The 16617-nt window shown below is 60.2% G+C and overlaps 1 protein-coding gene across 1 annotated transcript in view; it reads right to left on the reverse strand.

Annotated features, from left to right (window-relative positions):
- Nucleotides 1-760: 760 nt before the first annotated feature.
- Nucleotides 761-16617, reverse strand: part of Tgm2 (transglutaminase 2) — a 28347-nt gene continuing 12490 nt past the window's right edge. Inside the window, exons 5-13 of the mRNA XM_027945271.3 lie at nt 15134-15262; nt 14136-14313; nt 11080-11215; nt 10454-10557; nt 8966-9208; nt 7262-7543; nt 2981-3141; nt 1839-1975; nt 761-1292 (exon numbers count right to left, since the gene is read on the reverse strand). Coding sequence (XP_027801072.2) covers nt 1142-1292; nt 1839-1975; nt 2981-3141; nt 7262-7543; nt 8966-9208; nt 10454-10557; nt 11080-11215; nt 14136-14313; nt 15134-15262 — 1521 coding nt within the window. The 3' untranslated portion in view covers nt 761-1141. The remainder of the gene's footprint in view (nt 1293-1838; nt 1976-2980; nt 3142-7261; nt 7544-8965; nt 9209-10453; nt 10558-11079; nt 11216-14135; nt 14314-15133; nt 15263-16617) is intronic.

Consider the following 16617-nt stretch of genomic DNA (forward strand, 5'->3'; position numbering starts at 1 on the left):
TTGTCCTCCCCTAGAACTGGGACCTGAAGGGGGGTACCTGGGCAGGGGAGGGAGGGCTCAGGGTAGGATGGTCATAGAGACGTCCTGGGCCTGGGGCCTAAGCTTTGTGGAACAGGGGTGGCCATCTGCAAGGCGGGACCCTAAGAGGCATCAGAAGCACAGGGCTAAGCGCCCTCGGAGATGAGCTGTTCAGCTCCTGGTAGTGAGGAAACGGAGGCCCAGAGAGGGGAAGGCGGAGTCTGGCCAGACCTGAGCTTGAGACAAGTTCTGATCCCGACTCCCCAACCCCTCTGAGCCCTCCCCTGCTCCTTGCCCCAGCTGGGCCCCTGCCATCAGTTCCCACGTGGCCCCGCTGGCATTCTTGGGTCAGGGCTGGTGGCACCACGGAGCCCTGGGCTCCGAGTCACAGGCCAGACTTTGGTCCAGCCCCGCCTCTCCGGCCTCACACTTGACCACCAGCCGGCTGGGACTGAGGTCTCTCTTGGACCCTCAGTCTCCTCATCCAGAAGGCAGTTCTGCTCTGCAGCTGCCCGTGGTGACTAAGTCGGTGGTGGCCTTGTGAGCTTCAGGGAGCACAGGAGGCACCGCACACAGCATGTGCCTCCCAATGGGGATATGCATGGGGACGCTGTTGGCCAGGACACTGCTGGGATATGGGCCCGGCCTATCTGCACCCCACCTGGCTCCGCCTCTCCCAGGAGCCCCAGGTGCCTGGGAGCAGCTGGGGGATGAGGTGCAGGACACATTCCAGGGGGCTGAGTTCCTGGGTCTAGCCAAACAGGCACAGCCACCCTTTATTGTCTGCTCTGAGAAACTTGGGAGTCGATCAAACAGTATGGGTGGTCAGTGACTTTCCCCAAGGCACCTGGGTGGGGAGGTGTGAGACCCCCTCTCACTGCAGCTCCAGTCGGCCAAGGTCGGGATTCCCACTGCGTTGGCACAGAACATTCCTCACGGCTAAGGGGGAATGGGTGGGTGGGGAGCCAGGCTCAGAGGGACAAGGTGGCCAGAGGTACCCACCGCTGCTGAGCCCCACAGGCAGCCCACCCCTGCCCTAAGGGGCAAAGCTTGCTCATTAGCTTCGGATAGAGACTAGTCAGGTGAGGGCTCTCGGCAGGCTGAGGGGGCTGGGCAGGGTGCCCTAGGGGCCACCAATGATGACATTCCGGTAGCCCTTCACGGCCTTCAGCCTGTCGCACTGGAAGTTCACCACCAGCTTGTGAAGGCCTATGTCGATGGGCAGCAGGTTCACCCTGGCCTTGGCGACCTCCCCCGGCTCCACGGGGTCTGGGCTGCAGAGAGAGAATCGAGGGTGAGGAGAGGGTCTCTAGGGTCAGGTCAGAGTGACATGTGACTACTGAGCATGTGCCAGGACTCGGCCCAGAGCCTCCACGAGTGTCGGGCTAAGGCCAGCAATCCCGGAGGCCCCGCTCCCGCTCTCCGGGGGGCCTGGGCCTCTCTGTGTGTGGTGCATGCGCTCAGAAGCCCATGACACACTCTGGGGGTCACTGTAGGCAGACTCAGGTGGCCACCCGAGTGACAAAGCATTGAGCTGTACCTACATGATCGGGGGGTAAAAAAAAAAAATAAAAATAAAAACCCAGCAGTGCACGCTCATGTGACACACCCACACTTGCACGTGGGTCCCTGAAGGTGGGGGCTAAGTGGGTGTCACTGTCCAGGTGTGCACGCACTCTGCATGGGCTGCCCGCGATGTGGAGATGACCGTGGGGAAGCCCGGCTGCAGGGTGTGTGTGGGGGGGCGAGTGTGGCACCAGGACAGCCACTGCCCTCGGCACCTCCCTCCCCTGGCCCTCAAGCTGCAGCGAGGCACTTACACCTCCACAGACAACTGCTCCTTCGTCAGGCCGGCCCCCTCCACGGTGAAGATGCAGTCCAACAGGGGCACGGTGAGCGGGTTCCTCAGGGACACCTCGGCCACCAGCTTGCGGTTCTGCTTGGGCTCTCCCAGGATCTGGAAGGTGGATGGGCAGGAGTCATGGCAGGCGGGGTCCAGGCTGGGCTGCCCCTGTCTTTGCTATACTTTGGTCTACTGGTGGCTGAACGGAGCCACGCCCAGCTCCGCCTCTCACCCTCCACTTCTGTGCCTGTTTCCTCATCTGAAAAATACCCACAGGGACACCCACCTATCCAGGTTTCTTCCCTGGAGCTGCAGCGAGGGCCCCATGACTCTAGGGGTGCATGCACAGAGCCTCTCCCTTGTTCTAGGGTCTGGAGTGGACAGTTCACCGGCTTTGGAGCCAGGTGAATCTTGGCCCCTTCTTCACTGTGTCACCCTGGGGAAGTTTCAACCCTCTCTGAGCCTTGTTTCTTCATGGAAGAGAAATGCCTGCCTGAGGGCTCTCATGAGCATTGATGAGCTAAGATGTGCAAGGTTTGGCACATGATGGTGCTGCCCGTCCCTCTGCTGTTTCTCAGCTTGTACATTTGGGGGCCCAGGGGTCCTGGCTCCTCCAGGTGAAATGCTACGATGATGGTGGGGGTGATCGACACAGCTTGTACGCGGAGCCCTTCCCACGCTGTGTGTGGTTCCGGGTCCTTCCTGTGGCTGTGCTTTGAACTACAGCACCCTGCATGCTGGCAGCGTTAACCTCCCCTTGCAGATGAATGAACCGGCATAGAGGGCTGCGGAATCTCAGGGCCACCCAGGCACCCTCCCCCCTTGCTCAGACTCCAGGGTCCGTGCCCTGCGACCTCCCTGTCCCACCACAATCTCCAAGGGCCTGGAGGCCCAGCCTTAGGAATTTTGCAATTCAAGGATTCATGATTCTAAGGTCCCTGAATCCCATGACCCTGCAACCCTGGGGTTCTGAGATTCATTCCTGGAGGCCACCAGCCCGAATCCTTTCATCGTTGTGATGCTTTTCTTGGATGAGGCTGGGACTCCAGGACCCCTGAGGCTCCAAGGCCTTGAGGTTGCAGAGATGCAGGTGTGTGCGTGGGCGGGGGCTGCCCTCACCCGGATCTTGATTTCTGGGTTCTCCAGGTAGAGGTCCCTCTGGGTCAGCAGGTAGCTGTTGGCTGCCGGCTCGATGAGGAGGCCCTGCACCTTGATGAGGTTGGACTCGGTCAGGAAGTCCCGGTACTGCTCGTACAGGATGGGAAGGGGGATGCTCTTCTCTGCAGGAGGGGGCAGGAGGGGCACATGTGAGGGCTGGCTCATCTCTCTGACCACAGAGAGGGGAAGGAATGTGCCTGAGGTCACACACACAGGAAGGCGGGCGCCTGGGCTCCCCCACCTGCGCTGGCTCCCTGGTTCCCAGGGAGGAGCAGGGGAGGGGAGTGCTCCACCTCTGACCCTGCAGCTGGTGACCTGGGAGAGTCTCCTCACCTCCCAGGACCTCAGTGTCAGCACCTGGCCGTCAGGGTGCTCGTGGGGGTGGGGAGCACAGGCACCCTGTGCTGCATGGGGGTGGGTGGCGGCCACTTTCACAACGTCCTCCCACTTCACCTTCCCTAGAAGACGAGGAGACAGGCTCGGGCAGGTGAACAACCGCCACGGGCCACGCAGCTGGGAGGTGCCACATGGGCATCCGAACCAACCATCCAGGTCGAGAGTCCCAAGCACAACCTGCACCCCTGAAGGTACCACCATGGACATGGTGCCATTCCCCACGAGGCCAGTGGGTCAGACCCATTTTACAGTTGAAGACTGCCTTTCCCAGGAAAGGCCTGGCCCGGGAGAGCCAGCTCCCAACCTCGTTCAGCTGTGTGAGCCTGGGAAGATGAACTCCCCTCTCTGTTCCCAGGGACATCTAGTACCTACTACACAGAGCTGTGACCAACAGTCACCTCCAGCAAAATCATACAGTGACAAGGCGATGGGAAACAAGCTGGCGGGGCCCACCAAAGTGTCACGAAACCGGATCTAGGCCATCTCATCTGACAAGGACCCTAAGGCTGGGCGTGGGCCCTGCTTGCCCTCACTCAGAGACCCTGGGCAAGTCCCTGGTGCTGCTGGGGCCTCTCCTGTCAACGGGGCACTGTGAAGCCTCCTGCCCAGCCAGCTTGTCCAACAGAGCCCTCAGTCCCCTCCATCCCCCGACCACACCCACACACACAAACTTGCTCTCAATTTTTTTCTAACTTTTTTTTTTCCTTCGGGGAAATTTTTTATCATTACTTGCAGCAAACTATCTCATTTACCAGAAGCAGAAAGTCACTGGTAAAAATTAAAACAAGCAAACAAAAGTCAGCTGGGGTTAACCTGCCCGGGGCTGCTCGCCCTCTAAGGAGGGAGAAGAGCAAGGCTGAGGGAGGCCAAAGGCCAACCAGCACCTCGAAGCTTCTCCCTGAGCCCTGGGGGCTGATGGGGACCCGAGAACATAGTCACGGGCTCCCTGTGGGCTGGAGGTCCACACCCTGCCCCTGCAGCTGGGGGGCTGTGGGCCGGGCGCCCTCTGGCAAGTGCCACCCGCCGCCCCTGCACATCCGTCCCGGTGGGCGTGCTCCAACCTCTCATCAGATGACGCGATCCGGGAGCAACCCAGACTTCTGTGCCAACGAGGACAAAAGGGGGTGGGATGGCTGTTCCCAGACCTGGTGGAGCAGCTCCTCAGGAAAGAAAGAAAACCCTGCCCTCCAGGAGCCTCGGGTGGGCCTCGGCTTCTCCAGGAGGCTGAGGCCAGGACAGGGCTGGACCGCGGAGAGCTGCTGGTCACAGCCCCTGGCCTCGGCCTTGGCCTTGGGCCACAGGCTGCCTGGGGGGAGGAAATGCTCATTCCTCGGGTGATATGCCCTGTTCTGGACGGTGACCTGGGGATGGTCACCGAGGCCACACTGGCTACCTGACCCACCTGGAAGGGTGAGGGAGAAGGGTGGGGACAGGAAGGGGAGGGGAGAGAAGCAACAGACCGAGGAGGCAGGGCTGGGGGCAGCTGGATTTGGCTCGGTATCCTGGGCCTGGCTTCCTGTCCATTAGCACATGGAAATCCCCAGATCTTATCCTCAAAGAGCAACAAACACCTCCCCAGAGGGGGGGGGCTCTCTCCGGTTGACCTTGACATCAGAAGCCCCCCAGGAGGGCATCTTGGATGGGCCCCATCTTCCGGCCAGAGAAGAACACACAGGACCCCTGCCCTGCCCTCCCACAGGCAGGCTGTGACCCTCCTGAGCCCCCAGCAGGAGCGCTGTCCCCCCCCCCACCCCAGGATGATGAGAACCTTAGAACAATGGTGCTGCGCTCTGATGCTATCTGGAGGCAGAGGGCACAGGTGACCTGCCGGTCACTCCATGCCCCACATTCCAGGAGAGGCACTTCCTTCCCTCAGACGGGCTCTGAGCACGATCTGGCCCTGAGGATGTGCCCCTACAAAGAAGCGGCTGAGCCAGCCCTTGCACAAAAGGGGACCCTGCAGCCCAGAGTGGAGGAGGGAAAGACCCAGGGCCGCGGCCAGCGCCAGATGGCAGGAACAGAACACGGGGTCCCGAGCGCCCCTCGCACCTGTAGGAAAGGAGCCTGCCCCTGAGTCCTGGGGGGTAGAGGTAGAGGTGACAGTGTCCCACACCACTGAGTGGCACAACGGCAAAGATCCGGGGGCTTCTCAGGCTCCCTGGCTCCTTCCCACTTTTGCCCGGTGAGGAGTGAGGGCCCACATGTGCCGACACCAGGGTGAACTTTCCAGATATTTCCCGCTCACCTCTTGCCCCCCAGCCTCGCGGCTGCCCGTCAGGGAGGCTGCCTGTCAGGGAGGCCTGCTCTTGCTTGCCCCATTTAGCAAGCGGGGATGATCTGGGGCTCCGAGAGCACCTGCCCTCCCCTACAGAACGCCTTCCTACAGCCCAGGGAGGGGGCTCTGCTGTGGAGGTCTGGGTCCCTGCGGAGGGCCCTGACAGGCATCTCGCTGAGCCTGGGGCCCAGGAGAGAAGACCCCCGAGGGGGACTTCAGCACACAGACCTGGGCGAGACTCGCAGGCCTGCTCTCTTGGGCACTGGTAGGCTGAACCCCACACCCAGCCCTGGGGGTCCAGGGTGGCAAGGGGAGGGGGAGGCGGGCGTCGTAGACAAAGGGGGGTAGCGGGTGGAGGCTGTAAAGGCAGAGGGCGTCCTGCCCGGGCTCTCACCCTCTGGTCATCCTGTTGAATGTCACACAGGCTCCCAGGTAGAGTACCCGCTGTGGACACTGCTGACAGTGTCTGGGTATGAGTCCCTCAGGCTGGATGGGGACCCTGTGTGGAGCGGAGGCCTTTGCCCAGTGATAGGGACAATGGTCCACATGGTCACGCTGCCCCTTAGGGCATGGCCAGGGCCTCACACCACAGCTCCCCGGGCTTTCCCAGCTCCAAGACCCTTCTGTCCCCTCCTGCCTGCTGGGCTGTCCCCAGGAGAAGATGGGACAGGCCGTGGGAGGACGGTGGAAGATGGAACTCCAGCTACCTCTCACTGACCTCTGGGCCCAGGCACAGGGACACTGCAAGAGTCCTGGGGCCCGAGGGGACCACTGTGCAGAAGTCTGGCCCCATGCATGAGCGACCAACTCGGGCTCTGCCGGGGGCCAACGTGCGGCTGCCCAACACTGCCCTCCGGGCGGGGCTCTGCCAGGCAGGTGGGGCTCTGGGGGCGGAGCCAGGAGACTCCATATGGGCTGTCCAGTGCCCTTGGGCTGCCGTGTCACACAGGGCAGCTTCCGGCCACAGGCGCTACCTAACTTCCAATAGAATTAAGACCCTCAGCAGCCGCTGCAGTTCCAGCGCCCAGTGGCCACATGGAGCTGGTGGCCACCCGTCCTGGGAGCTGGGCAGCACAGATGTGGAATCTGCACCCTTGCTAGTGCCCACCCACGAGGGCCTCCTTTCTGTGAGGCCAACAACACCGGGGGCAATGGAGACCTTCAGCCGGGCGGCGGGAGGCTCCTGCAGATGGAGGCAGAGGCCAGGCAGTGGCCAGGAGAGGGGAACAGAGGGTCTGAGAGCTGGCAGGGGTCACAGGGAAATGACAGGAAACAAACACAGAATAGCGCAGTTGCTGAAAAGACGGGTTCAAACCTTCCTCTCTGTGTGATCTTGGGAAAGTTACTTAACCTCCCTGTGCCTCCGTTTCCTCATCTGGAAAATGAGGGGGGCAGTGATCAAGTCCGCCCCCGCTCTGTTCTGAGAACCGGACGGGTGGCTGTCTAGGAAGTGCTCAGGACAGAGCCCACCCAGGCAGGAGTTTGTGTCTGCGGGGTCAGTTATGCATGCTGAGCCACAGGGCCCTGCAGGGCACACTGGCAGCCGGTGGTCACTCGACACAGGTCCTCACCTGAGAAGGGCTCCAGGGTCAGATCGGGCAGGCTCTTGGAGCCACACTCGGGCCCCAGGACCCCGTTGTAGCTGACGGTGCGGGCGCAGAGCAGGAGACGACACTCGCGGTTCTCGGGGGTGTTGTTGGTGATGTAGGCAAAGACATCAAAGTCAGCGCCCATGTTCATGCTCTGGCTCACGCGGATCCGCATGGCCACCTCCGTCTCCTTAGCCTCCTCCTTCTCGGCTAGTTTGTTCAGGTGGTTGGCCTTCGTGAAGGCTTCCCTCTCCTCTGGGGACCCTGTAGGGATGGGAAGGGAGCCCCAATCACAGCTGGAGTCTCTTTGCCAGGAGGAGAAAACGGTCCTATTTTCCACAAGTGAACTCCTGTACATCCCTTAAAACCCAGCCCCCATGCCCCCTCCTTCAGGAAGTTTCTCTGACCACTCCCTCTTCAGGTTATTTATGTGCTTTATCCCCTTGAGATGACCGAGGGACAAACCTGTGTTTCATTTATCTTTATGTCATACCGAGGTCCTATAACGGGGCTTGGTGCATCCCACACACAAACAGAATGCAAATTTTCTCACCTCCGATTGTCTGCATAAGGACCACTTCCCCTGAAGTCCTTCCCTTCTCTCTCTCTCCCTGTCCAGCTCACCAGGGAATCAACTGCTCCTTTCTTTATGCTCCGCCCACCTCTCCTGGGTGGCTTATGTCCCTCCCCCGACTGTGGGCTGCGTATGTCTCTCTCCATCAAGCCATGGGCTCTGGAGTTTAAGGCGAAGGGAAACGTCCTCTTCTGTTTCCAGCTAAAGCGTGGCCACCTGATAGCCAACCTCAGACAGCCCTGGAAAGTCGGCGGGGACTTTAATTTCTAAGTCACCTCTGTGAGCCCCGCAGAGATGGCACACACACAGTCAATACTGACAAAGTCTCTATTGCATTGAGGTGGCTGGTGGGGACACCCAGAGCCATTTTAACAAGTCCTCTGCTCCCTACGGACTTAACACGAGCAGCAGGAGGATCCCTCGCCCTGTGCTGGATCGGACCCATCTTACCTTTGGGCTCCTTGGGCCCATCTCTCCTTAACCCGCCCCACCCCCCTTCATGCTCACCTTCCCAGCTGTCCGTCAAACACTGAAAAAAACAACAACAACAACAAAAAAAAACTGCCAAGTGCCAGGATGTGCTCCTTTGTGGCTTCCCTGGACTTTCAAGCCCCTCTAATACAATGACACTAAAGCAAAAAGGCATGGAATTGTCCCTCTACAGTTGTAGGTCCTGCCCCTGATGTGATGGTGTTGTTGCTAAGCAACATGGTAAACAACATCCTCCATTTCCAGGTCTCTACAGCAGCCACCCCTTCAGGTCCATCAGAGGTCAAACCAGGGGTCAGGAGAGAAGCTTGAATGTAGAGCGCTCACTTGGCACATGCAAGGCCGCCAAAATAAAAAAATAAAAATGAGAGTTGAACCCATCAAAAAATAAGGCTTAAAAAACAGAGGAAATCCTTTTGTGGAATATAGAATCACTGAATTATTTTCCTAAATGAATAATCCTTCCTACCATCCTCGTCTCTAAGAGATGGAACGTAGCCTGCGGCTCGCTGACGTAGGTGCCCACTGAAGTGCACACACGTCGTACACAAGGCAGCCGGGCTGGTAAACCAGGCGCTTATCTGCAAGGCTGTGATAGAGGCCCCCCCCAGTGCTGCGCCTACCCTCGGGGTACTTGTAAGTGTGGGTGATGTCCTCCCGATCGTCGCGGCCCACGCCCTTGGTGCTGATCTTCAGCCCCACCACCAAGGAATTGTTGACGGACTTGTGCAAGGAGCCATCCTCCTGCCGGATCCAGTTCACCACGTCGGCATTGACCTCAGCGAAGACAAAAGGGGCGTCGTACTTGGTGTTCAGGTCACCCTCCTTGATGGCACGAACGGGGACCGGGCCACAGCAGTATGTCCCTGTTTGGGGGTAGGAGGGAGAGAGAGAGGAGGGTTCAGAAAAAGGACACTGGAGCCCAACATTCAGGGTCCCATCCTAGTTCAGCTCTTATTAGCTGCGTGGCTGGGTCACTTACCCTGTGACAGACGGAAGGCCCTGGGCACACACTAACTGCCGTGCAGGTATTTGATAAATAAAATAGAAACAGATCCCAAGGCTACCCTGGAGCAGAGCCAGGGGAAGATGTCAGAGGGAGGGCAGCTGTCCCATCTGCCTCTGAGGCTCAGAGCTGAGCTCAGTGTCCCCCAGCCTGCCCGGCAGCGGCTGCTACGTGGATAGTGCCCATATTTGTGTCAGAGTGGTTTATGACCCCTGCACCCTGGCCACAACTTAAATGTTGGGGACTAGGAGCTGGGCCGACATGTTTTGACACGTGATGAAACCAAGTAACGATAAATGAAAATCCAGATCACAGGTGGAGAAATGCGGCTGGTACGTTGAGCAATGGACGTGGCTGGAGTCCCTAAGCCGGGTCCGTGAAGGTCCTGGCCACACAGTGCAGGGGTCCGTGAACTTGGATATGGAGAAAAGGTCATCTTCAACCCAGTCCCCTTTGGCGCCACACCCTCCCACTGCAAGCAGGCAACACAACTCCGGTAGCCTCTCCAGAGCACTTGTGACTTGTCGCCCCCAAGAACCGCAGGTGTTTCCAAATCGCCTTGAGTTGTCCCATGTCACAGGAGAGGGCATGCGTGCTCATCCCGATGGCTGTATTACAGGACAGACTGCCCCCCCACTGGTCTTGTTGTATAACAAAAGCGTCTGGCATCCGACCGCAACTTTGTTTCGTTAGTCCTTGAAATAACTTAGGTTTTCTTTGTAACCAGACACATTATACAATATCAAAGGGCCCATAAAGCTTTGCCAAATCTTGTGTTGGTGCACTCTCCAAATCATGCATGTGCACATGAGTGCACACACACACACACACACACACACATGCACAGACAAGGATCTGATTTGAATTTGTTGAAGCCACGTGGGAGGACGATGGTGCTTGTTTGTGGGCAGTGTGAAGGTGCCATTTGGCCTTTGTCCTTTACCTTCTTGCGCTCTGCATTGCTTTTCAGATTATAAAAAAGCCTCCTGTGAAAAGGTAAGGAGGCCCAGCCGGTGGTCTTTGGTGGTCTTCGGGTTGGAACCCCAGTTCCCCCGTCCCCCACTCGAGCCCGGCTTCCCACCAAGTGACGGCCACGCCCACCCACCTTCGCTCTTCTCCTGGGGCGTGGGGTCCAGGGCCTGCCACCCCTCGTAGCCCGCCTCCAGGTCCGGCCTGGTCATCCACGACTCCACCCAGCAGTGGAAGTTCCTGGGGGGAGGGACCCAGGGAACCTCTCAGCACGGCCCCCATGGATGGCCCCAGGCCTTGTCCCAAGCTGAACCCAGCAAGTCCCAGCAGTCCCTGGGCTCCTCCTGGGGGTCTCAGCTGGGGCCTCGCCCTGGGCCCCCAGCGCCCCTCCCTGGGCCCCCAGCGCCCCTCCCTGCCCTTCCTGCCTCCTTCCCTGCTTTTCCTGCCCAAAGGCTCCGCCCGCCCAGGTTCAAGCCTCTTCACCACCCGCCTGGTCCCCAGTGGTCTCGGCAGCTGCCTCACACCCTGAGGCGCGGGGACAACCCACTGCCCTTGGAGACAAGCCCAGGCCCCTCCCTCATCCTCCCCAACTCCCACATCCTCCTCCCGACACCCCTCCCAGTGCCGTGGTCACCCCCACACAGGCCTCTGCACAGGCCCCAGCCTCCCCTGCCCAGAACTGCTCCTCTCTCAGGCCCAATTCAGATGTCCCCAGGCCCGTCCACAGTGCCCCTCCCAGGCCACCCCTCCCGGGCACCTCACCAGATCATCTCGCTCCTGTCGCTCTCCAGCTCCCCGAGCTCGTTGCGGAAGTACTCGATGAGCAGGTTGCTGTTCTGGTCGTGGGCCGAGTTGTAGTTGGTCACCACACGGGTGGGGACGCCAAGGCAGCGCAGCACTGGGGACACAGGGGCCACTCAGCAGGCCAGCCGGGGCCCAGGACACTGGCCCATCTCCACCCCAGGGCGCGGGCACCATGGTCCAGGTGGGGAGGGGACACTCCAGCCCTCTGCCTGGATGATGACGCTGGCTCACTGGCCGCCCACGTCCCCTGTGACCTCTCAGCACTCCAACTGCAAATACGACATTGACCCTCCTCTGACAGGTCTTCAATGGCCCCCAGGGCCCTGGAGGTCAAGGCCAGACTCTGCCTCTGACCCTTGGCTCTGCAAGACCCGGCTCCCCCGTGGCTTTGGTCCAGCCACTCTGACCTCCAGCCCCTCCTGCTCCCGCTGCCTTGGGGCACTGGCACACGCTATGCCCCCTGGAAGGCCACCCTGCCAAGCCTGGGGGCCCCTTCCAGATCTGCATTCACAGCACGATGGGGTCCACCCTCATTTCCCCAGACCGTAATTGTGAGCGACCCTCTAAACAGCGACACGGTGCAGGCCAAGGTCCTCGGGGAGGCCCCGCGTCCAGGCCAGAGCCCTGCTTTCTGGGGCGAGGGCAATGTGGCGATGGCAGGTGGAAAGGAGGAGCAGGGCGGTGACTGGCATCCACAGGCCCAGCGCAGGGGAGGGAGGAAGGCCCCGGGCAGGTCCTGCCCAAAGGGGGCGCTGGGCGCTCCTGGGGTGAAGGCTCGGGGGGTGCCTTTGCGCCCCCGTTTCCGGAGCTTCTTGAGTAAAAGTGACGCAGGGAAGGACAGAGAAAGTACCGTCCTCAACGGGGAAGCGAAACAGAAACCCAGCTGGCCTCTCCTGGGGACCTGTGTGGGACCTCGAGTTTTGATTGAAGTTGAGCAGGGGGGCGGGGGGAGGGGGATGTGACCTTCGTCCCTGTGCCCATCCGCCAGGCCGAGGGCTTCCCGGATGGCCCTGGATTCCGGCCCTGAGACCCGTGGGCGCGCCGAGAGGAAAGCGCAGCTGTGACGCTGGACCTCTCGCCTGGTTCCCGCGCCCCTGCGCTCTGGACAGGGGCCAGGCCTGCCGCTGCCCTCGGTCACGGCTGGTGTCCCAACCCTGAACCTTGCCCCACATGCAGTGGATCTGAGTACAGAGGCTGGGAGGCCTGTCTCTGCTGCCAAGAGCTGGCACCACTCCTGATGCTGGGATCATGTCCCAAGAGGCCGCCGGGCCACATTGGAAGGCACTGCCCCAGAACTAGGCACACCTGGCCAGAGCCTGACTATGCCAACATCAGCTGTGTGACCTTGGGAAAGTCACTTCCCCTCTCTGAGCCGCTGTTTCCTCCTGGGTAAGAAGAGCTAAGAATAGCAGCTTGTCTGGATGTCGTGGTGATTCAGAGAAAGGCCACAGTGTGGGCAGCCTGGTCTGCCCAGTGCCCGGGGCAGGACCAAGGAGGCACTTGGGAACAGCGACGTGTCACATGCCTCTCAAGGCAAATGCAGGTCTGGTCAGTGTCATCTGGCTCGTGGGCATGGAGATGAGGCCCGGGGGCCACCTGAGGATGCAGGACCCCAGAGTCCCTGGAAACCCAGGCCCAGGTCTCACCTGAACTGTGCTAAGTGACATCTGCCCAGGCCCAAGAGCTCCCAAGGCCTTAGGCCCCTCGCCCTGGCTCCCTTCTCCAGGGGAGAAACCGAGGCTCAGAGACACCCGTTCTCGAGTCCACCCAGCGCCGCAGGCCAGCTCCAAAGCCCGTGGGTGGGCTGGACAGAGCCTTCCTTGGCCTTGCAGAGAGGACAGTTGGGGGGGTGACCTGCCGCCAGCACTTTAGGTGACTATGGCATGTGCAGGAGAGCCTGGGGACACAGGCCACCGCTGCGGGGTTTCTCTGGGAGAATCCACGGGCTGCTCTGCGAAGATGGGCTCTAGTCCCCCAGAAGGCAGGGTCTGGGCCAGGGAGTTTCCACAAGAAAAGGGAAGTCAGAGGTCATGAGGGAGGAGGCAGGGAGGTCGGGGGAGGCTAGGGGGCAGGGAGGACGGGATTGATGGCCTGGGGAGAGCCCGGGCCAGGCCACCCCACCCAGCCTGGGGTGTGGAGGACGTTCTGGTGACCCTCATCTGGCTGGAGCTCTGGTCTTGGAGACAGAACATCTGGGGGCTGCAGATCAGCCTGTTCAATTCTGTCGTTATGTGCCTGAGACCCTTCAAGCGCCTCGCACAGGCTGACTTCACACAGGCTGACTCTTTAACCCCCCAGGTATCCCAGGACGAAGGTACTAGTATTATGCCCATGTTATGTACCATGGAACTGAGGCTCAGAGGAGTTAGTGATTTCCCCAAGGACACACAGCTCCGTGAAGCAGGCTGCGGACACAGCCCTTGACTCCAGAGGCTGAGTTCTTAGCTGTATGTGATGCTATCGAGCCTCTTCTCTGAAGCACCGTTACCAACCTTGGGACACCATCAACATTTCCTGGGCCTAAATCTTCAAAGTTTCTAAAAACCCATTTTACTTTTCTGGTTTCAAGTTGCTTGACCTTCCCCTTGAGATCTCAGAACCTGCTTTCTCTTTCTCAACCGAGACCTGACTGTCCCCATGGAGGTATGGATAGCTAATGTACACTGGCAGCCACCCTGGGCTCGGTTCTGTGCTGAGCAGCTGTACGTCACACCCACCCCAAGGCGGGCGGCGTTGTCCCCATTCTACATACGAGGAAACTGAGGTCAGCGAGATGTCTTTGCCCCAGGCCTTGAGCTCGGGTGTGCCCGGCTCCAGAACTCAGGTTCTCAGCCCTGAGCCCACGCTGCTCCCCCCAAACCACCTAGAGGTATTTTTGGGGAGAGGACCAGGGAAGAGTGGCCACAGGCCGCAGGTCACTCTGCCTCGCCGCGGGGCTGGATGGGTCTCCTGAGTGCCGCCCCGTGCTCCCTCCCGGGCTGGCGGAGGCGGAGGCGGGCCTCGTGAGCGCTCACCTGTGCAGGCCACGGCGGCGAAGACCCAGCACTGGCCGTACTTGACGTTCTGACAGCCGTGGTCCTTCCAGCGCCGCAGGATGTCCACGCTGCCGATCCAGAACATGGGGCTGACGCCGTCCCCGTAGTTGTTGTCCCAGCGTCCCAGAAGCACGCCCTGGTCATCGTTGCAGTTCACCTGCAACCAGGGGGGCATCGTGGGGGACAGAGCCTGTGGCCTGAGGGAGGCGGCGGGGGCTGGAGCCCAAGTTGGGAGACAGGAGCGGGGAGGAGGAGGCCCGTGGGGGCCCGGCCCTGAGGGCGGCCTGGAGAATGGCTTCCTTCCAGGAGCCAGGTGTGCTCCAACATGCGGGTCATCTGAGCTTTACCCAAGCTACTCTGGACCCCACCAAGATTTTGTCATCCCCCCTCAAGTCCCATTCCCTGCAGAATAAAATCCAGCCTCCTGCCCACGGCCCAGCAGGCCACGGGGCCTGACCCCTGCCCACCTTGGCAGCACCCAGCTCCTGTTTGCTCGCTGGGCTCCAGCCTCACTGGTCTCCTTTCTGTTCAGGTCCTTCTCTCCTCAGGGCCTTTGCATAGCCCCTCCTCCTCCTAGCTATGACAGCAGCTCAGGGGGAGCCGCCTCCGAGGCTAGGTCCTGTGGTCAGACCATACCCCAGGCCCCTTCAAGGGGGCCGTAGTCACGTATGCCTGTGCACTCAGTCCTGTGACATTTGGTGACTGTCTGGCTCCTCTCACCTTGGCCACCGGAACGTAAGCTCTCTGAAGCCGGGGACTGGACGTGTTTTATACCCAGCTGCTGTATCCCCAGAGCCCAGGACATAGGTGGCCCTTCATAAATATCTGCTCAATGAATGAGTTGCTTTGGGGGACCTGGTGGTATAGCCCTCACTTGTCTAAATCTTGTCTTTCTTGGGGAGATGTCCCCATGTCCTGAGCCCCCCAGCACACAGCCTGGCCTGGGACATCACGGGGGTTAGGGACCTGCCACTCACCATGCGGCTCACCACGCGGCCCACATACACTGGGCTGCTGCGGCCTGCGCAGTCCTGGTTGGCGTCCTGCAGGAACTTGGGGTTGATATCCAAGAGCATCAGGCAGATGTCCAGGATCCCGTCTTCAAACTGTGTCAGGGGAAACGAGAGGAGAATGAGGAGCGCAGAAGCCACCTCTTCCACACACTGCTGATTGGAACTGAAGTAGATTACATTTCAGCCGTACCCACAGTGCGGAGAGACTTCTCCCCACAATCCGAAAGGCCTTTCATGATCTGCACTCTCCGGCTGTCTGACCTCATGTCTTGTCACTCCCACCCACCTCAATCCGCCCCACACTCACTGCCTCAGGGCCGTTGCACTTGCTTTTTCATTTTTCTGAAATGCTCTCCCTGCTAGTCTTTGCGTGGCTCACACTTTCTCCTCCTTGCAAGTCAACTGTTATATAGATCAGAAGTGGGACCCCCTCCTTGTCATCTTCCATGGACCACCCATCTGACACATCAGGGTCTCTCCTGCTGGCCCCCAGCTCCTGTACTGTGTTCCTGTGCTGGGTCAGGCCTTGTCACAGGCCGCCCTCCATGCTGCAGAACAACTCTGTGGTGGTTTGGACGAGGTGTCCCCCAGAAGCACCTGTGTTAATTCAGGAGTGTTCAGAGGTCAAGTGATTGGACTGTGGACGCTGGAACCTAATCAGCCCACCCCAGTTTGAATGATGGGGTGACCACTGTAGGCAGGTGGGGGTGGCTGGGGGAGGGTCACTGGGGATCCCCCTCGCCCATCTCCCTGACCCCACCAGGAGCTGAGTGCTTCCTCCACTGGCCCTTCCCCATGATGAGCGGCCTCACCCCGGGCCCAGAGCCGGGACTCCGCCATCTACGGACTGAACCTCACAAACTGTGAGCCCCCATAAACCCCCTCTCTGAGCCTCCTCTGCCTCCACTTCTCACATGGCAAACTCCGGCTTGTTCTTGAGAGCCCAGCTCAGGAGTCCCCTGTTCAGAGAGTCCCCCCTGATCCCCACGGGCAGTTGCCCCCCACCCAGGGTCTTTTCGTCCTGGACCATGACCTCTTCCTGAAGCTCTGCAGAGACCGTTTCTCAGCCCAGCGCGGCTCGATACAGAGCAGGACATCAGGAAATTAAAAGGGAGGAACGGCTTTGTTCTGTTTCTCAGGAGAGAATTAAAAGCCCTGGGAAACGGGAGCCAACTCATTTCTGACATGGTTTATGACCGTGGAGACACCACTGCTCCTCCCCACCCCCGCAGGCCGCGAGCTCGCCGGGCAGATGTGTTGGCGAAGGTGAGTCCCGATATTCAGATGAGGAAATGGCAGTCGGACTGAGCCGGGGTCACAGAGGACTTCCCATGGCCCCAGGGCAGGACTGGACACAGGCCCTGACCCAGAGGCTACTGGGAGAAGCATCAGGGTGACCCCTCAGACAGCAGGAGGTCGCGGGGTTGGGGGCGCCCTGCTCCTGGCTT

This window comes from Marmota flaviventris, chromosome 2 (assembly GCF_047511675.1).
Source record: "Marmota flaviventris isolate mMarFla1 chromosome 2, mMarFla1.hap1, whole genome shotgun sequence".
Classification (NCBI taxonomy): domain Eukaryota; kingdom Metazoa; phylum Chordata; class Mammalia; order Rodentia; family Sciuridae; genus Marmota; species Marmota flaviventris.